The 22,222-nt window shown below is 37.9% G+C and overlaps 1 protein-coding gene across 9 annotated transcripts in view; it reads left to right on the forward strand.

Moving 5' to 3' along the window:
- kcnc3a (potassium voltage-gated channel, Shaw-related subfamily, member 3a) overlaps nt 1–22,222 on the forward strand; it is a 61,908-nt gene that overhangs the window by 26,402 nt on the left and 13,284 nt on the right. For 3 of the 9 annotated variants that reach the window (XM_065277605.1, XM_065277617.1, XM_065277628.1), the window contains exons 3-5: nt 6,760–7,744; nt 8,210–8,377; nt 11,722–11,928. In XM_065277605.1, coding sequence (XP_065133677.1) covers nt 6,760–7,744; nt 8,210–8,377; nt 11,722–11,928 — 1,360 coding nt within the window. Of the gene's footprint in view, nt 1–6,759; nt 7,745–8,209; nt 8,378–11,721; nt 11,929–12,551; nt 12,678–13,558; nt 13,580–22,222 lie in introns of all 9 variants that reach the window. The other 6 variants (XM_065277590.1, XM_065277597.1, XM_065277612.1 and 3 more) reach the window with 5 other exon arrangements.

The following is a 22,222-nucleotide window of genomic DNA, read 5'->3' on the forward strand; positions in this document are numbered from 1 at the left end:
ATTTGAAAACACTCTCACAACTATTGTTCTTTTTAAGAACTATTACTTTCTTAACTTTTTACAATCTAAACTTTATAATAATACCGGTATTTATCATCACAAAGAAACTTTTGTGAAACAGAAAAATTCTTTAAATGTTAAAGCAAAAAATGGTTTGTCTATGGCCTCGTGACGCACCTTTATTTTTTTAGTTTAGGAAAGTTTATTTGCAGAACCATCTCATACACATTACCAATTCAAAGTGCTTTATAAAGCGATAGTAAAGGATTAAAAAATGTAAGCTCTTAGATGTTATCTTGTCCTCTGTTGTTTCTGTATGCATTATTTTTCTAACCCTATATCTGTGTCACTTTCTCTGTAGCAGAGTTTGTCACTTGGGTGGCTCTGAATAGTATAAACCTGTCTGTAGAGTTGAGTACTTTCTACTTATTTGATGGTAATACTTTGATTCAATCTGCTACTGGAAATACGATCTCATTTAATTTGCCTTTCTTCTATCATTCTAGCACTTTGTGATACATTGCTTCACTCAAGTTTAAAGTCAGCCATGGTTCTTAAACCTTTTGGCATGTGTATGGTGCATCACTTTGTGCCCCCTCCAAAATTTTTTTTATGAAATTGATCAATCTCAGACTTCGAATTTTAATTAAACAAAACATTAAAAAACTATATAATGTATATTATAATATGCCCCCCTGGCACCATCTCACCTGACCACCCAGTTTGAGAAACCACTGCTTTAAGCAGAAGGCAATCCAGGATTAAATATGCCATAAAAAGCCTTGCTTGGTAGTATAGTGGCTTTTTTAGACCTTTTAGAATCAGATCATGGACAATTATAAATCAGTTTTATGCAGATTGTGTTTTTGTCTAGGAGGTCCAGTGTTTGATAAATGATAAGTGTATTTAGTCAGATTTGGCCTATATTCATTATTCATGAAGAAAAAAGAACGGGGAAAGCAGGACAGACAGGCGAGATAAATAATAAAGTAGGCCAGGAGTACAAAGTGGAAATGACCACAGGATTCAAGCTACAGTGAAGTCAGAGTCATGTGAACTGTGATTTGTGTTATACAGACCAGACTTCATGCTGGTAATGAAAAATAAGGTCACTTTATGTCTTTATAAAAAGATTCAAAATTAGCTGGAAATTTAGGAATGAAACAGAATTTTTTTAACAGTAGATATACATGGCAGAAAATATGGTAAAAGTCCTGGTTGTTAAAATCATGACATCTGCACCCTTAATTGTATCCACTTCCCATCTCCTCTCTAGTCATCTGCTCTTTAAACGAGCCTGCCTGAGGCCAGATTGTTCACTTTACTAAAATCTCTGCCTTCTGTTTTTCAATACTCCAGACAAATCTATACTTCTATTTTTAGGCCACAGCCAATGTATATTCATAAACACCAACTGTGGATGACTTATTAATGATGCAATCATTTATTTAGCAGTGGTTTGGGCTTTGCATACTACGGAGCGCAGTGTGTCCATTTATTTCAGTTAGTCCATTATCGGTAAGGTAGTGCCTGCTCAAAAGACCTGGTCACCAGAATGTTATGTGCTGGCTACATTGATATATTTTTTACTGGTGAAAAACATGACTTTGCTGATCAAGACAAGCAAAAACTAGTTCGGACCTGTATTAAACTTTTTAGCAGATTGTCAAAGCTGGAAATATGTCAGAGAGAAGTGCTGCAATGTTTATGAGAGCATGCTGTGTGCAGGTAATTCATGCAGGGTGGCTATAATTTCCATTTCTGAAGATGTCCAGCTACTTGACCGGCAGCTGTGGTGGAAACTCATGTCATGATCACAATCACTATCTAGCACGTTCACACATACCACTGATCTGAGATCAATGAGAGGACTCTAAGACCAAAGCTTTGACCTTTTCTGTTTCAAAGATTGGGCAATTTTGTTCTCTGTGCAACGTTGTGCACAATACTACAAAATATTGTTTTGTAAGACACTGCATTGGGTTTTGATTTCATCAGGCCACCAGATTTGCTAGATTGTGTTTTTTCAGACCTGCTCTGCAGGCAGTTCCTACAGAAACACAGCAGGTGTGTCCCATGAAGCTGACACAGTGGCTCTGGGAAAAGCATTTAAACGCTTATGTTGGAAATACTCCATTTACTTTGTACTTTTCACATACTAGCAAAAGGTTCTCTTGAGATTTCTGGAATATAGTGGGACATATTGATTTCATAAGGACTTATGTTGGACATACTGATGCACTGTATAACTCTACTTTAATACAAACTCTAGCATTGTGTTGTTAAAAAATAATACAAACTTTCTCGAAAAAAATATTCTGAAAAATATTCTGAAAAATATTTTTGGTTTGTCCAGTTTGCTGCAAATAAAAACAATATTTTATTTGGAATTTGGGAGAAATGTTGTCAGTTCTCAGAATGAAACAAAAATGAACTTTTTACATAATGCAAATAGTAAATTCAGAAAAACTGAATTTTTTTTGGATTGGTCTTTAACTTTTTCCCAAAGCTGAATATTTAGTTATTTTAATACACGTCCAATAGTTAATTTTTTTGTTTGTTGATATATGTATTTAAATTTTGGCTAAATATGATGAATAAACATTGATATTGACCAAGATATTGATTACTTGCACTGCACATGCTCTTTTTTCCCAATAAAATGTCCTCTAAAACAAGCCTGAATCTCCTGTATTCACACAGTAGCAACATTTTTTTAATGTATCTCATTACAGTGTAGTCTGGGTGCCAGCCGATCTTAGCCCCGCCCACAACATTTTGAGTCAAATTCTGACTAGAATTGAGTATATAACGTAAGGCTAATTACAGTGTACAATTTCTTTTGAAATAGGAAATACCTCATCAGGTCATATATACTCCTGAATGATTGTACATATTATGCTTGATTAACTTATGGTTGTTTGTTGCCATTTGTAGTAACAAACTTGAGAGATGATGGATGGAGGGCATTTGGCGCACAGAGCAGACTGGACTCAAACCCTCATCTCCCATATGAGCACCCAAGCCCAGTGTGTCTGAAGCTTATTATGAGCTGTCAAGATCAATATCTTCAGTTCAATCCTCACCAAGCTTGCGTCTGGCAGTAATCATATTTCCAGATGATGCTGATTCTCAAATATCATTTATAGACGTTTCATCGGACGAACATGCACTGACGCGATTACACGTCTTGTCCGAACTTTACTTACGGTTTTTGTTTGTTTAACGGTCTGTTGCTAAACCGAACTTTTGAACAAATACCTTGTTGAAAAAAACAAATGTTTTGGTTTCCTAGGTAATCTACGTGTTGTTTTTTTTTTTTTGCTTGTTTATAAAATACTTTTAAAGGAATTTGTTGTTATTTCTTAGTGCCATTTACCGGAAGTTACGTGTTGACCCCGAATGCCGCTTGTTTATGATGTCACTGCTGAAACCGTCTATATGGCAGATGCATACACAAGCAATACGAAAGTTTGACTTTGTATTGTATTGTGCAAGTCAAAGTCATACTATTTTGTCCTGGCCTGTTTAAGATGTTCCAGAAAGTTTGATTGTATCAAATGAGCTTGCTTTAGTCTCAACATTTAGTCTAACATTTCTCAAAACATTTCTTCCCAGAAAAACTTCCTGGATGGTTATGGAAATGTTCATAGTGATGTTGCATCTCGTAACAGAATACAGGAATGAAAGCACAAATATGGACTGCAAACAGCCATTAGAGGCATGTCCACAATCCCAAGAGTAGCATTATGGCTTTATGGTGAAGAGATACTTTATTTCAGGAGAGTTTCTCCTGCTAGAGTTCTTCTTTATTCTCTAAATCTTTAAAGAGTGATATTCTCAGAGTCCATTCCACAACTGTGGAGCCAAACCGCAGTGAAAACTCAAGGCTTTTCTTGCATATGATCTGAAGTTTGTCCGATCCACTATTTTTCTTTTCCTTTGATGTGTACATGTGTATTCGTACATGTTATACAAAAGGTTCCTACCCCAATGTAAACGATGACGAGAGTTAGCATCTCCAACGTAAATCTCTTTTCTTGGACTATAACAAACACACGTATTGTAGGCAACCGTTTACTTCCTGGGACTGGTGATATAGACAAGACCGACATTTTCATAATTCACCCCCTTTTAGACCCACAGCCTATAAGTTACCTCTGTAAGCATTGCATTGTGAGTGAATCTTTCAAACATGGTAAGGAGCATCACATTTCAGCTTTTCAAATGGATGAGTTTTGTACAAAATTCGTGCATTTCAGGAAGAGAGGGAAATCTGGTGCTACAAAAATACGTTATGTGAAAACAATGTGTTTTTTAAGCATAAACCACACGAACACATTGTATTATACCAAATACACAAAACAACGTTGTTTTTTAGCACTTTAATAGGTGCTTTTTAAGAGTTGAAAGGTTGAATCGTGCCCACAAAGCAACTGGCAGCGGCAGAGGAATAGGAACATGGTCATTTTTGACAGGGATTGGTGGTGATGGGATGTGTGTGTGCCACAATGTACAGTATGTAAGAAAGGTTAAAGTTGTGCAAGTTAAAAAGTGAAGCAGTATTACAGTAAAAACATTGGCGCTCATGTGATCCGTCTCCCGTTAGATATGATATAAAGATCTGTTCCATAAACACGTACCGTACAGGGAGGGATACATTTTTTTATAAGAAGATGGAGAACTTTCAATCTTATTTTAAAATGCATAACATGAGATTTTTTAAAAGTTAGGCTAGTTGCTTGCTACACCAGTCTAATGTCCTCTAACTTGAAACATGCAATGCTTCGGATCAGTTTGTATGTTCTTACATCTTTCTCTCTCTCTCTCTCTTTGTCAGGAAAAATACACAATTAATAAATAGTCAGTGATGTAGGGTAAGCTGCTCTGACAGCCAAGGGAAAGATGCAGGAGAGAAAGCAGAAAGAAGTTGGCTCTCAAAAATGTTTCTTAGATCCTAAAAGTGATGAATTTATATGAGTGCTTTTGCACAAGCGGCCGTGTTTTTACTATTGCTGCTTCACTGCTCATTGGCGATCTTTAACCTTTCCTACTTGCATTGCATTGTGGACACACCCACAACAATTGTTGAATTTTCGCCTAAAGAAATGGCTCATCGCATGTTCGCTCAAATAGTGTAGACATCTAACACAAAATAAACACACATTGTTTACTTCTATTTGGATTTCGGATCTTTCATGTATCTAGAGCAGAACGTGTGGAGTTCTGGTGACATCGTGTGACACACAATCTGGTCCCTCATCAGGATTTTGAGGGCACGACAAGATAGGCTTGTTAAATTAGTTCATGCTAATCGGGTTGGGGAATTAGTTTATTCTCCCAGGACGCCTCAGTCCTTCATTTGACTGCTACTGCTTTATCATGGGAGGATTGACCTGACTGCAGTTATTTGAGATATGTCCTTAAAACCGTTTTTTGAGGTGTCTCAATTCAAATGGTTAAAAAGCCGGGACTGCGAGAGGGCTTTTCTGTGAACTTCATGCTGTATGCGTTACAGAACATGATGTAACCATCAGCCATGATGAACCACATGTGGGCAGCCTACATGTACTTAATTACTTAGTATATGATTCGGAAATGAGAAAAGGAGGTGGAGATGCACTCCTCCACAAAAGAAATGGTTTACCCCAGTTGGGGAGATGTCAGAGAAGGGGGAGCAAGCGTAATGTGAGCACTGCGGAGGGGAATAGCAGCGGCAGCATTGTACACATACAATTCTGCATAGTTGCCGGTAATTACAGGCTACCTCAAAAGATTCATGATATAGATGCTGATGCTGGCACTGAGGTGGACTGTGATACAGGGATCACAGCTGATAGGAGAAGAGAATGTAAGCTTTAACATAGCCAATCAATGCACATATATCTGCATGACATCTCTGTTGTGAGATCTGGCCCCTCCCATAGCCCCTTTTTCCTCTTCCATTTCCTGATGTTATTTCTTTTTTTCTAAATTTAAAATCACTTTCCTCCATCACGGCTCTTTGTGTATAGAGTACATCAATCTTCTCTGTTCTCCTTTCCTGTCCTTAGTACCCCCCTTTTTTTCAAATTTGTCTGCTTCTGGTCTCTCTGCTCCTTTTGTGGTGTTTCCTTTAGTACAATGTGTCAATGAGACTGCTGCATTCACACTGTTTCTATTATTTTTCTGCGCCTTGAGCGATCGTGCTCGTTCTGTTTGGGAGTATTTGGTGCCCTCTGTCTGCCAAATAGCTGACTACGCATGAGACAGACCTCTGCAGTGGTCCAAAATGCATCACAGCAACCTTGGATGTAAAAGTGCTATTCTATGATATATAGACTGTTTAATGTGCAGAATATCAATGAGGCTGTTTACCTGTAGATTAAACCTGTTACTTGTTGTGTAAATAAAATAATATAGTGTATATACATTTCAATATGGGAGGGACAATTATGTGTTTTGGTCAATTTTAACATAATATTGTTCTTTTTTATTTAAATTATAATTAATTTTTTAAGTAGAAAATGATGACGCTTGCCAGATGAAGACTCAACAATAAACAAGATGTTTTAGGGTAACAAGATGTTTTATGCTTTATAGGTCTCCTGAGTTGTATGTAGACAGACCAGATGTTATACAAGCCACTGTAAAAGTACTGAATTCAATAATGTAACAACTCAGATTTCACTTTATAATATTAATGTGCTCATCTTCTCATCTCTTTTTGTGTCTTCCTCCCTTTTTTCCTGTCTCTCTTCTCTCTGTCTCTGTTTTTAGTATGTGGCGTTCGGCTCGCTTCTGTTCATCCTCATCTCCATCTCAACATTTTGCTTGGAGACGCACGAGGCCTTCAACACCATCTACAATAAGACAGAGAACGTGACGGTGGGAAACGTCACACGGGAGGAGGTTGTGTTTGAGGTAGTGACGGACAACTGGCTCACCTACGTGGAGGGAGTCTGTGTCATCTGGTTCACCATCGAGGTGTTCGCTCGCGTGATTTTCTGCCCGGACAAGGCCGAGTTCTTCAAGAGCTCGCTGAACATCATCGACTTTGTAGCCATTCTGCCCTTTTACCTGGAGGTGGCGCTGAGCGGACTCTCCTCTAAAGCAGCTAAAGACGTGCTGGGCTTTTTGCGCGTTGTGCGATTCGTCCGAATCCTGCGAATCTTCAAGCTCACGCGCCATTTCGTGGGACTGAGGGTGTTGGGTCACACGCTCCGCGCCAGCACCAACGAATTCTTGCTCCTCATCATCTTCCTTGCTCTCGGAGTGCTTATCTTCGCCACTATGATCTACTACGCCGAGCGCATCGGCGCGTCCCCGGACGACCCCACGGCGAGCGCCCACACCACCTTTAAAAACATCCCCATTGGCTTTTGGTGGGCGGTGGTGACCATGACGACGCTGGGCTATGGTGACATGTATCCAGAGACATGGTCTGGTATGTTAGTGGGCGCCTTGTGCGCCTTGGCGGGCGTGCTGACCATTGCCATGCCTGTGCCCGTCATTGTGAACAACTTCGGCATGTACTACTCTCTAGCCATGGCCAAGCAGAAGCTACCCAAGAAAAAGAACAAGCACATCCCACGGGCTCCACAGCCTGGATCGCCCAACTACTGTAAACCAGATGCCCTGGCCATGGCCACTGCCTCACCGCACAGGCTCATGGGTAATGTGCTGGGCAGTATGGTGGGCTCTGGAAGCATGGCGGGAGACTGTCCTCTTGCACAGGAGGAAATCATAGAGATTAACAGAGCAGGTGTGTGTGTCCATGTGTGTGTGTGTGTGTGTGTATGCGAAGATTACAAAATACATATTTTTTGCTATTGACAAACAGCACATGTCCTATGCTTAGAGGTGTGTGTGATTGTGTGCGTTTATATGCACTTAATGCTGTCATGAACATTTTGTTTATAGACCCATGACCATCACTTTTAAGTTTTTATCACTGCCATCACTTTAACAGGGTCTGTTTAATAATCTTGTGTAAGGAAGCGTTCACACAGAACACTTTTTTGCATTCAAATGAAATAAAAGTCAAAAAGTAGTACAAATATCTCTCTGGCACTAGCAATGCCAAACTCAATGGTTCGATTTCCTGAATGTTGCTTTGGATAAAAGTGTACATTAAAAAGTAATGCAAAAGACACATGCTCTGTGTGAACCGCCCTTTACACAGTAATAATGTCATATAATCTTGACAGAAATTTTATTTGAATTATAGTAGGATTATATTTCAACACTGCAAAAAACCCCAGCCACAGCATCTTAGATTACATCCCAGAAAACGTCTCAGCCAATTTTACATCATCTCTTCTCCTGCCCTCATCAAGCCCTCCAAAGAGAAGGAAATATAATCACGAATATCCTCAACCAGCTTCAGGCTCTGACAGTGAGTGGATGATGGACATGGAGCTGTTTGTGAATGTGTTTGTGAGTGTGTGTGTGTGTATTTTTCTGTATGTGCGGGTGCCAGTCAAGATCAGTTGGCGAGCTCATGCCGAGAAAACTCCTTCTGTCATATCTGTGCAGGACACGGATATACACACCCCATGCTAAGATTAACATGAGGCAGATTAGTCACAACACTCTCAGATTAGCCTGTGCCATATTTGGCCTTTACCAAAAGCTGACATGTTTTAGAAGCCGAATCAGCACGTGATTTTAAACGGATTTTAAATAGATCCAACACTGCATTCGCAATAATTTGATAACAGGATAATTTTTCATAACAAAAAGTAACATTTTTAGTACCAGCCTGCTCTGATGTGGATGAAAGCTGTCGTTCTGCGCTCCTCCTTTTTGTTTCGCTCATTCTTGGAGTCCTCGCAGCTGGAAGTTCCAGAGGACATAAAAGGGAACATAAACATCCTAAGATGCTCGCTGTGAGAAAATACTTGAGCACATGTGCCCTCCCGTAGCTTCAAATCCCATATGCCCTAACACCTACAATACTGACATCATGTTTGTCATGTGGACAGATGATAAGGCTTTATAAAGTACAAAAAAGTATAAATGTTATAACAAAGTCATTTGTTTTGTCTGCTGTCCCCATGTGCAAGTGAGTGAGTGTTGAGGAAGCTTTAAAACTTTTTCTTAAGATTTAAAATAGCTCGTATGTAAAGTAGTTAAAATGCAGTCTTACTACCCTTTTGAAAATATCCAAGGTCACACTGAAGTTACTTTAGAGAAAAGCATATGATGTGATATAATTCATAATTTGATCTGAGCAGTATTTTGTTGAACCAAAAAGTTTAAATAAATGAGCAATTAGGATAATAGCATTCATTTTGGATTGTATATAATATATTTTAAAGGTCACGTTCTACCTGATCCCATTTTTAAAAATTTAGTTAGTGTGTAATGTTGCTGTTAGAGCATTAATAATATCTGTAAAATGATAAAGCCTACCCAGTCTCATGTAGATGCGCATAAATAGCACAAAGTGTGAAAATCGTGCAATACATGTATGTGCCAAATTTCAATTTGGTGTGCATATGATACGCCAGTCCTTCCCATTCACTTAAACGGTGCATCTTTTTTTTTCGTTTTATTTATTGGTTTCTCAAATTTTTTCTGTTTTAAACCATTTTCGCTTGGTTTAGGGTTAGATTTGAGATTTGCTTAAGGAAGTTATTTAATATACAGGTTTCTCCATGTTTTTGTATATATTTAAGCCATGGTCGCTTGGAGTTAGGGTCAGAATTTGGGTTTGGGTTAGGATGTCATTTTTATAACAAAAAGTTGTTCTAACCCTAAACCCAAGCGAAAATGGTAAAAAAGCCAAAAAATGTAGAAACCAATAAATAAAACGACAAAAAAGATGCGCCGTTTAAGTGAATGGGAAGGACTGGCGTATCATATGCCCGCCAAATTGGAATTTGGTATGTATTGTACGATTTTTACACTTCGTGCTATTTATACGCAACTCCGTGAGCCTGGGTTGGATAAAGCTCAAAGTTCAATGCCCGGTGATATATTTTCTTTAACAAAATTACCCTTTCAAAGCCTACAGAGAATGGTCGGTTTGGACTACAGCCCTCTACTTCCTGATTGAATGACGTCAATAAAACAGTTTTTGACTAAACTCCGTCCACAGGAATACGTCAGTCGGCAGCTTTGGCTCAATAAGCGGATAACTATCAAAAATCTGCTTATTATAAAAAAACTGTTTTCATACGTTTACATGCAAATCAATAAACCTGCTATGCAGACAACTGCGTTTACATGGGACTTGGAGATTTTTCAGGTTTCTCCCAGGAAGTGACGTCACCGCCTATAGTACATAATAGTCATTCAAAAAGCCGACGGCATATCTGTATAAAGCTATACTATTGTATCACTTTTCGTTTCTGCAGAACCTGTAAATGTAACATGAGCTTTTATTTTCGCAGTTTCTCTGCCAACTGCTTTAGTTGAGAGGGGACTTTTATTGCGTTACTTTGCGCTTACTTAGACATGCGCACATGAACAAAACAATGAGAAAGCCAGTTAAGGTGGAATTAGTAAAAAACTACCTGTGCCGATCGTTTTTTGCTTACGCCGTTTACGGGCTTTTTCCAATAAAAGAATAAAACTGTTTTACGAGTTTACATAACCCCATGTGTTATCAGTTTATAATCCGCGTAGACTGTGCATGTAAACGCACTCAGTGAAACAGCGCTATAGAAATAAGTAAATTGTGTGAAAAATACTGTGTTTTTTTTACATGTGAAACATGAACACGTTATATTGCGCACTGTAAACACAATCAAAGCTTCAAAAACAAAGAAAGAACGGGACCTGTAACTAAATACAAATCTATGTAGACAATGCCGCCCAGGGACTCAAACAGAGTTTAAAATTCGCATAAAAAAAGTGACCGATCACGGTACACAACTACTTAGTGATAAAATGGCTAACTAGTAAAAAGCTTTACTTCCAAAAATATCAAAACTACTGTCACGCTACTGAAAATGTAGTTTCGTAAAGTCTCCTTTAGTTAATTAAACATAGGAGTGTTTCATTATTTGAGTTACGAGTGGTTATCTGGTTCTGTTTATCCAGGGGTTTGTAAAAGGTTTATGGCCTCACTGTTAATAAAGTGTGTACTATCTAGTGTATATCTAATTTATGCATGTTGTAAACAATCATTTATCACACTTTGGCACCTGTCCTGTATGCATAAGTACATGATCATTTCAGATTTCGTGGTTTGTGGATTTCTGCCATCTCAGATCAAAATGTGTAATTTCTTCAAATGAGGACCGATTGCGTAACAGGCCTTTTCCTTCCTATGCGATCCACTTCTTTATTTTTATCTCTTCCATGTCTTTAGCAAGCATTGCCCGTGGCTTATTTCTGTAAATTGTTGAGCAGTAACTCAAGTCAGATTATATGTGACAGCTGTGTCGGAAGCTATAAGTACAAGTGCCCCTGCAGCTTCTTTGTTTGCGTGTGTGCGCATCTGACTCTTCATTCATTTTGTGTATGATGTGGTGTGTGCGATGTTGTGTGCCTGCTCCCCTGCGCCATTTTAATCAAGTGTCACTGATGTGCTTTTGTCCCATTTCCTCTTTCACTCTCATCCCCTTTTTCTTTTTTTTGTTATACATCCCTTGACTGTCTTCTTCACTGATCTCTGTCTTTTCACGTAACTATATATCATCACATATAAATTACTGCTCCATCTAATTTGCTTTCGTTCTGTCCTTTATCTTTTCTTTTATTCATTCATTTTTCTTTCTGCATTGTTAGACTCAAAGCAGAATGGGGATGCTGCAAATGCAGCTCTGGCCAATGAAGACTGTCCCACCATAGACCAGGTGCTGGGGCCAGACGACAGGAGTCCAGCCACTGGTGGGTTGGGGACATGCACGGGGCGCGAACGTTACCCCCACGACCGGGCCTGCTTCCTCCTCAGTACCGGAGAGTTCCGCACCACAGACAGCAATGTCAGGAAAGGTATGCAACACCCCTACACAAACACATCTGAATATACTCACACTTTTAGCACAAAGAAAAAGAAAGGTAAGTTATTTAAATTCAAATGCTTAAACACACATACAGTACATTACAAACAAAACAGTTATAACGTACACAGCATAGAAATATGCCCTGAAACAGGTCCATCCACATATAACTTACATCAGAGTTCCTTTTGCACACATTTCTCTTCATCATTCACAATATCAGTCATTCTGAATGGCAGTCATCATTAGCAAAGCTTCAGTCACCTGCAGTAACAATTCAATTTATAGCTTTCTAAGCAGCTATCTAGCCCTTGCTCTCAATCATTGATTTATTATTTCATTCTCTCTTCCTCACCATGCTGTGTCCATCCTTTTTCCCCACCCTTCATCTGACTTGCTTTTGTCCCACTCTTCCTCATCATCTCGCATTGTCCGTCTCACCTCTTCTTACATCCGTCCACATCTTGTATTCTTTTGCGCCTGCATGTTTTACTTGTACTGTCCTCCTCACCATATCACCATTTTTTTACTGCTGCCTCTTTTCACCAACTGCCACCGATCCCAAATACACCTCCTTACACAACCAAATCCTAAATCCCCCCACAAAAACACTAGAATCTGCAGCCGACTACCCAGTCTCCCCCCGAGGAGAGGAGTGGTTCAAGCCGGAAGGGCTACTGCTGCAACAGGACCTCAATGCCAATTCTGCCACATCCTGGATCAAACCATAGTGAATGAGAGGTAACCATAAAAAGCCACTAGGAATTAGCACACTTGTAAAATTGCATTTTAACATACAACCTCGGCACTTATTTCAACTGGCACCTTTACAAATATCAGTAGTCACATTCTCAACGCACAATACTGAACTGTACTCGACACAGACACTCAGCTCACTTTAAGCTTTCAGAGAGATTGGTGCCTCTATGAAAAATGCATGATGGGTAATTTTTAGTTTACAGTAAAAGTACATTATGTATTACAAGAAAACAGAATGCTTTTAAGTGTATCGGGGGGATAAGGCATTGTATGTATTCTGTCTGTGTGTTTTTGTATATTATAAGACTGATCTGAGTATTAAAATTTGCATAAAATGTTCACAATATAATCACAACAGACTAAAGTCAATGTCTGATTCCTCGCTCTAACTCGGATGTTAAGAGTTTGCTTGGGATATAGTATTACTGTAAGCGTATAAGTGATGTTAAATTATATTGTTGGTATATTTATAGTCTTCACGCCCTCATCATCCTCAGTAACATCACAGCTCTGTCTCTTCCATTCTGTCTTTCTCTCCATTTTACCCTTTCAAGTCATTCTGTCACTTTTTTCATCAAGCTTCTGATTTTTTTACTTCCTTCTTTTTTCTTAACTTTATTGCGCATCAGACAGAAAGGGTACTAAATGATAATGTTCACATTTTAACCCATTATGGTTTAACACATTCAAGGTCACACATTCAAGGTTAAAACACGTTTGTATAAATGAACATGTGCCTTATATATTTACTGTATGTGTGTGAAAGATGATTTGTGTGTCTGTGTTTTGGGGGGTGTTGTATTTTCTGATGTGTTCTGAGGTGAGCTTGTCTGACGAGCTGTTGTTGTTATCTTCTTCCTCAGGTTGTGTCGTGTCATGCGTTTGTATGTCAGCTCTTGTTGCTACACCGTTACACTGTCTTCCCATGTTTGTGTGTTGTCGTGTGTGTGCACTGTATTCCATTTGGTGTTGCTGTGACTTCTTCCTCCTCCTTTTGCCTAACAGTGACCTTTCACCTTTGTCGAATGCCCCTCGGGTTTTCATTTGAAGAAAACCTGTACTCGGTATAATTGCGTACCGTGTTTGTCTTTCTAAAACCAAATGCTGAAATGTTTAGGGGTTTTGGTGAGCAGTCACTGAGAAGGTTGTGTTAATTTGCTTTATTTTTTATGTTTTGTTTTTTGAATAAAGCTGGTTTCTTCTCTCTCCTGGAACTGCCCTCCACTCTGGGGTCCACTGACCAGTGTTTCATCACAGCCAGCAGATGAGCCTCTCAAACCTTTAAGTCTGTAGAGTTCAACAGTGACCACTCACTTTTCTGTGGCATTGGTTGTAGTGTTTTTCCCATTCATTTTCTCTAAATAGTTTAATGCATTGATTAGTAATCAGTTCCATGAACCAAATTCAACAGCTCCAATATGAATAATGACTTTATAAACTTTGCTTAAAAGCATTAAGTAAAAATCCTTAAAGGGATAGTTCAGAAAAAAATGAAAATTACCCCATGATGTACTCACCCTCAAGCCATCCGAGATACATACATTATGTTTATCATCTTTCGGGCACACAAAATGTGAGTTATTTTATAAAATGTGCAGCTCTTCCAAGCTTTATAATGGTGGAAAACTTTACAGCCTAAAAAAGTGCATCCATCCTTTACAGAGGATCTATTCTAACAAGATCTTACTCACCAGTGCATTCCAGCCACCTGAAGATAGTCATTATAGTTTATAAAATTTTAAGTATGGATATTTTTCTTACAAAATTGCATTGATTACCCTCAGAAGGCCTTTATTGACCCCTGGAGCTGTGTGGATTACTTCTGTGAAGGATGGATGCACTTGGTGTTTGAAAGTTGTGGACCCTGTTTTCTACGCTATGAAGCTTGGAAGAGCCCTAACATTTTCTTAAATAACTCAAATTGTGTTAGTCTGATGATGTACACGCAGTATGCATCCCAGGTGATGTAAGGGTGAGTAAATCAAAACTATTTTTTTGCTTTAACAAAGCGCGAGTCCCATGAAGTATTTTAAAACATGTACCGTATTTTCCGGACTATAGACCCTTTTACAGCTCACGTGATCAAATAGCCTGCACGCGCATTTGGGCAACAGAAGTGGTGTTTTTCCCAAGTGGTTCTAACATGTTAGCAAAGTTTATTAAAATGGTTTTCCAGCATCAAAATGTCTGGTTGTTGTGTTTGGTTTCACTAATATAATATACTAATATACGAATATATGTATCTGGCCACTTTATATTTGGCTATCTGCTAACGTCTTCTATTCACTCCACTATAGTACACGGATCTGGTAGCTGTTTTAAAAAAGTTGATAAGTTAACTTTTTAAAATAACTTTCTCTGTCTGTGTTGCTTCACTGCTGGTTCTTGCCATACTTCTGTTGCCAAACTGCGCGCGCATACGTTGCCACGTCATCATTGTGTACAAACAGTAATTTACACGATACACAATAGCATACAGAACATACCTGGAAGGCTGAATAGGACAGATGAACAGAAAGCCAACAAACATCAAGTTCGCAGGCTCGTCATCCCACATCACTGAGTCCATTGAATTACATAAATACAGGTGCAGCATGGGGTGGTGATGGCACAGTGGAAAAGATCCACACCTTTGGTGTGAGAGACCCGGGTTCAAATCCACTGTCACACACCATTGTGTCCCTGAGCAAGACACTTAACCCATAGTTGCTCCAGAGGCGTGTGACCTCTGACATATATAGCAATTGTAAGTCGCCTTGCATAAAAGCTTCAGCTAAATGAATAAATGTAAATGTAGCATAGATCAGACTCTCGCAGCTGTAGATGGTAATGTTGTCTCTTGGTTCATATATGTCAAAATTAATACATATTTATAAACAACCTGACTAGAAGCCGCAGGATCAGCCAAACTAGGAAAAAAGAGTGACTTATAGTCTGGAAAATACGATAATAAAATTGTATTCTGTAAGCTCAGTTGGTATAGCATTGTTTTAGCAATGTAAAGGTCATGGGTTTGATCCCCAGTTAACACATACTGATGAGAAATTTGTTTATAAAATGTGCTGTAAGTCGCTTTGGATTATAGCATCTGCCAAATGCATAAATGTAAATGTAAGGAAAATGGTAATCAGAAACAGCTTTTCTGATTGGGGAATCCATGAAGGTCTCGATTCAGGAGTATTGATATTGCAGTTTTCATTGAAAGTTCAAATGAACTTTGTAAAAACTTTTGTTTTGCTTATTATTAGATGCATATTATTAATACTATTATATAAAAAAAAACAAAGCTCAAAGTAGGTTTTGTTTATCCTTTATATAAATTCTTGTGTCTATGGAGAAAATGAAAGGGATTTTTGTGCTTTTGCACTCTACTGACAAGGAACGTAAACATAAATTTTCCAGCCATCTTTTGTGTCATGACACGGGACTCGACACTGAACCCAGGTCAGATCCTAGTGCAACTTCCTGACCTGTGAGGAAAGCCTAATAAAAATGCTCTCTAGGGCTGTGCTGAAACATTGAGCTCCAACACTGTTAGGATGTGTGCTACAGTCCTGTAGTCTTACTGTTTAGGAAAATGTCTTACATACACATCACATCAGATGAGACACTGACTATGAGACAGACAGCTGAACAGCCAAATACAGACAGACAAACATTGACCAAGTATAGGGGGAAGTGAGGGAACACAAGACAGATGTCAAAAGATATATATTGATGATGATTATTTTGTCACAGGTAAGTCAACGACACACCTGGGCCGTTGCAATATTAACAGGACACAATGTTAGGCATTGTTATGAATTGACACTGCACTGTTAAGAGCTATAAGGTGAATCAGGGGAAAATTAGCCACCTAAACTCTTTGCCCACCAGGTCATTAGCTTATAGTGTAGGACTTTCTATGTCTTATACTAACCTTCATTGCACCCCATTCTCTCTCTCTCTCTCTCTCTCTCTCTCTCTCTCTCTCTCTCTCTCTCCTCATAGAAAGTATTCCGCTGTTGTTTTACTTTGAAGCCTGGAAAGGTCAAAGTTTTGGAGATTGGTTGTATTCATTGTATACATCAAGTTTTCTCACTTTTTGTTTTATATGTCATAATATTGACCTGTGTGTTTGTTTGTGTGTGTGTACATAGAGCAGTCTAGAGTTGTTTACATGTTGTATGAACGGTTTATAAGCTGTTCTTATTCAAACTTGTTTATTATTTTATGTCCTGACCCTCCACCACTGCATGTAGTTTATCCATCTCTTCTCCCTCACTCTATCTTCTGCCTCTACCTTCTGTCCTCTTACTCCTTCCTGCTCATTGTTGCCAAGGCAACAGTGGAAAAGAGCATTCTGGGACGTAGCAACACATGATGAAGAATATAACATCGGGGTTAAAGATTATTCAAGCTATAAAATTTCATGCACAGACATTTGGCCTTCAAAAATTTACATTCTAACCTTGACATTAAGACATCCAGTATTTTTATTATTTTTCCCCTTCCAATTCTATTTCCATTGTAAAATACTATTTTGATATGATGCGGTTTATTGCTTGTATAAATCTTTATATCTTGTGAAAGATATTTAACACATACCCTTGTGCCAAGCCATTGACTGACTCTGGCTGTATGTGTGCAGAACTGCAGTCTGGATGCTGGCCACAGCACACTGACTGAGGGCATTGTGGTCATCTTCCTCTCTAACCATTATCTTTAAGCATAGAAATAATGCTGCACTGCAGGGCTACAGTCACACCCTCTCTTTCTCCCCCCCTCTTTCTCTCTCTCTCTCTTTTTTCTCCCCCTCTGCAGACTGATTGATTTTCCCCTCTACTCCTATTTAACCTCACTTCTGAATCTGTACTGTAACAGGAGATCATGAGGGTTCAGTCTCCAGGGGTCTTTAATAGCTACACCAATTCATTTTCAATTTCTCCACATAATGCATCACCACAAACATCAAAAGTGCTCCATGTCCTTTTGAATCAACATTGCGAGTAAAAAAACTTTTAACTGCTCGCTGTAAATATCAATATGTATTTAAATGCTACAGTTTGTACTGCAAAACTACTATATATTACGTATACGTATATTAACACGACTGATTATATTTAGATTATGTTGTAGATTAATAATAAATAAACACATGAATGATTTCCAACCACAGAAATAGAAACAAATAGGCTGATCACAATGTTATTTTTCTAGTCATTTAGCAAACACTACAGCCAACTGTCAGAATTTCAGGTTGCATCGGTGTGAGAGTTTGACTGCAGTGCAGTAAAAATGGAGTAGAGAAAAATGGCTGCGAGGTTACAGCTCTGACCGATAATGCTTGCAAAGGTCTTACTGCCCCTTAAAGGAGTGCACGTAAAAAATAAAAATGCTGTGTTGTTTAATCTATGGTTCGGTCAAATATGGATTTTTTTAGTTGAATTTTAACCACAGTTCAGTTTGTCCATAATGAACCCAACCATGGGTTAATACAAACCAGCTTTTGTATGGTAAGGAAGGGGGTATGTAAACACTTGCCCTTTTAATGCATCACTTAGAAGGACTGTAAATGAACTAATTTGAATAGCTTTCTTATGATATTTAAATATAAATATGCTAAATAAATGCTTGGTAACACTCTACAATAAGGTTGTATTTGTTAGTTAACTCATTAGCTAATATGAAATAACAATAAACAATACTTGTGCAGCATTTACTTATTTAAGTTAACATTAACAGTTTAATAAATCTTTAAAAAACTAATTTGTTAATTGTTAATTCGTGTTTTCTAATGCATTTACCAATGTTAACAAATACAACCTTATTTTAAAGTGTTAACAAATGCTTTTTGGGGAATAATACAGCAAATCACCATATGATCAATCCTCTGTAGGTTTCAATATATTTGCCAGACTGCTTAATTCAATTGTTGTCTCAGTATTTGTTAATTGTAGAAACAATGAATTATTTGTGCTGTAGCAAATCATTTATCAATTATCATTGGCAACCGGTGACTTTTTTTGAGTGCGCACGATGCGAAGTTCGTCACAACATGTATGTAGCCCGTCATGTGTGTGGTTCTTGATTTCAAAATATGTTTGGCGCGTATGTGCATCACGTGTTTTGTCAAAATAAGTGCCTCCTGCAGACACGTCTAAAGGGTTTATGATAAAAGAGACGTTAGCGTTTGACAGATACTCGAAGGGAGCGCCTTGCGTGTAGTTTGTGAACGTGAGCGTCTCTTTTATCATAAAAGGGTTTGACGCGTGTGCAGCAGGCACTTATTTTGACAAAACACGTGATAGGTTCACTTAACGCTCCAAACACATATTTTGAAAACACATGATACTCCGAACACATGAATTTGCGCCGCTCGGAAAAGCAGTCACGAGCCGCCTCCATCAGTTATTGAAACTAAAAGGCAAAGATCTACAGATTTACTAAACCTGATTGGTTGAAAATGCAGCATTTACTGGGGATGTCATTCATCTTGTCTGTAAAATCAAGGCTGAAGTCCTGTAATCAAATTCTGAGAGTAAAGACTAATACATTTTTAGCATAGACAATAGTCAGTATTAAAAATATCAATGTTCTTTACTTTGTAGGATCATGATTTTATGTAGAAAATGAGCAGATTTTCAAAGGGAGAGTCTGTACAGAATCAATAAATCATTTACAAAGTCAAATATAACCATTTAATTTATGGTGATTCAATTTTCATGTTATGAAATGACTGTAGATAAGGACTGATTCATTTTTGGTGAGAGGTTAAAAGTTAGGGGAATGGAACAACAGCAAGTGTTTTTCTTTTAGTACGGACATGTTTCATTTTTCATCATCTCTGATGTAGTACTGCATGTATGACCCTATCATACATGATCTAAATTTATATTCAATATTCTTTCACAGCATTTGTTGTTTTTTGTATCCTGTACTGTTTTACAATAGATGAAATGTCCAAACCCACATACTTGTGTTTCTATCCTGTGTTTCTAGCTGCATCTTTTTTTAACAGTATTATTTCTAAAACTGTACTGCAAGCTACAGTAACATGTGAAATGCCATCTCTGGGTACTGTTCTATGTGCACATGGGATTTATTGTTTCTCTTTTGAATGTTACTTATATGTTTGTTGTTCTGTGCAGCATTTGTACTGCATACACAAGTGCTGATTTTTGAATGTATAATATCTCCTGATTTCTTGCTGCATTCATAACATACACAGCACCAACACCTCATCATCACATATACCTGGTTACTATTTACTATATTATTTTGTTTCGGTGTTTTTCTTTTCTTTTGCAGTGTTTGTGTATTGTCATTGTCGTGTTTTGTTGTGTTGTGCTCCGTCTTTGTGTTATGTTGTGTCAAAGTCATACATGCAGATGCGATGTAACTTGTACCTGTATGTATGCCACTACTGGTGTTGTATTGTGCGTTTAAAGGGAAAACAAATATCCGTTGATGGATATTGCAAATATTAACCTGGATTGCACCATACAAATGAAATATACTGTGTATGAACACAATCATGCTATGCCCAGCTACCTTGTAGAGTAGTTTTTTGTGATAAATATTTTATTGATGTTCTATTGAAAATAAATTAATACAATAGATATGTATTAAGTGAATCAGTACTGGTGCAAAGTACCAAAAAGTGTTCAACACAGTATTGTTTTATTGCTGCACAATTACAAACCATCCTGTGGTTAATATTTGTACCACATACTAACACCTACCTTCCATCTCACCCCCAGGCCACTCGTACAGTCCTCGTAGTGTTACTAAGGTTTGACATGAGGTATGTACACACAGCAGAGAGGGTATTTTTTGTCAGGTCAAGCAGTATAATCTCTATGGGCTGGTTAGCATGATGAAGCCACCACGAACTACACTCTTAAAAACAAAATGGTTCTTCATAGCGATGCCATAGAAGAACCATTTCCGGTTCCTAATTCATTCAGAGGTTTTTCAAAGAAACATTTCTCGCTTAAATATTTCATAATAAAGGTTCCTTATGGAGTAATTCAGCCAAAATGGTTCTTGTATGGCATTGCGAAGCACCTTTATTTTTAAGACTGTATCCATGAAGCTAAGACTTGAAGCTCTGTGATTCATTTCCTGCTGAGAGTGTGATTGTTACTGTCTGACAATGGTAAAGGCCTATAGCACCATACTGCACCTAATTATGCAAACATTAAAGCCTCAAATACAGATGCTTAACAATTACAGCAGCCCAGAGTCTGTCTAGCTAAGGGTTTGAATTACATCCGTCTAAAACACTGGTGTAATTCTTCATACATAACCTCTCACCAAGCAGTGTTGCATGTGTGGGCTTGTGAGTGTAAGCGTTGTGTGTGTGGTATAGATAAATAGCCTACATTGATTGACAGGTCAATGATTATGCTGGAATAAGGAAATAAGCAAACTTTTAGAATGAAACTTTTGCTCTTTCGTGACCCGAAAATCTCAATATTTGAAATTCTTTGTGAGGGTAGATGTAGAAGTTTCTTTTCTTCCCCGTCCTCCTCCTTTAGTTTCTCTTTCAGTAATCTGTTCTATAAATTAACCTGGACTTGTGGGTTATCTGTTCTAGGTATGTTTCAACTAAATTCTTCGTTCATAGGCAGCATTTTAAGGCCTGTTTCGCAGTGATCCTGAAAGCATTATGTATATATTTATGCATCTACTGTGTATCAACAGCTTTTTATAGCCACATTTAAAAGCAGTTTTACATTTTAGATGTAAAACTTTTATTAATTACTGTACCACACATCAAAATGTGTTCTGAAAATGCACTATAAATCTGTTTATTCACATTGGCTTCTGCAATATATGCTTTTATGAAGCAACATAACATAATAGAGGGAACTACTTACTCACTGCTTGACAAAAGACAAGTTTTACAAGCATTGACAGACACACACATGCAGCACTTTCAGTCCAGTAAATCTGACTGAATCCAGATGAATAGGCAGTTTAGAGCAAAAGTTCTGTATATTAATTACTATTTGGAAGTAAATGTGGTTCCTCTGCTAATATAAATTATATTTTATAATGATAATACATTTATAATTTCCAATAGCCAGCCCCAATTATAAATCTGTTTTATAATTTATAGTTTAACGTCGCTTTTATTTTCTCTATAGAGCCACAGCAAGAAAAGTAAGGTGATCCTACATACTGCTGTTGGAGTTAAACTGAAGAATCGTTTACAGTATGCACTTTTTGTGTGTGCAATGTGAAACAGGCCTTACACTGTCCTATAGACGGTTTCAGCAGTTACAACATAAACAATCGGCTGTCATGGTTCGCATGTAACTTCCGGTAAACTCCGCTAAGAATAAATAACAACAAAGTTCTTTAAACGTAGTTTATTTATAAAACAAGCAAAAAAACAACAAATAGATTACCTAGGAAACCAAAACATTTGTAATTTTTGACGAGGCATTTGTTCAAGAGAACAGTTTAGCAACTATTCAGACCATAAAAAAAAACTGGAAGTAAAGTTTGGATACAGACGTGTATCGCATCAGCGCACG

The sequence above is a fragment of the Paramisgurnus dabryanus genome, chromosome 3, assembly GCF_030506205.2.
Source record: "Paramisgurnus dabryanus chromosome 3, PD_genome_1.1, whole genome shotgun sequence".
In the NCBI taxonomy this organism is placed as follows: Eukaryota; Metazoa; Chordata; class Actinopteri; order Cypriniformes; family Cobitidae; genus Paramisgurnus; species Paramisgurnus dabryanus.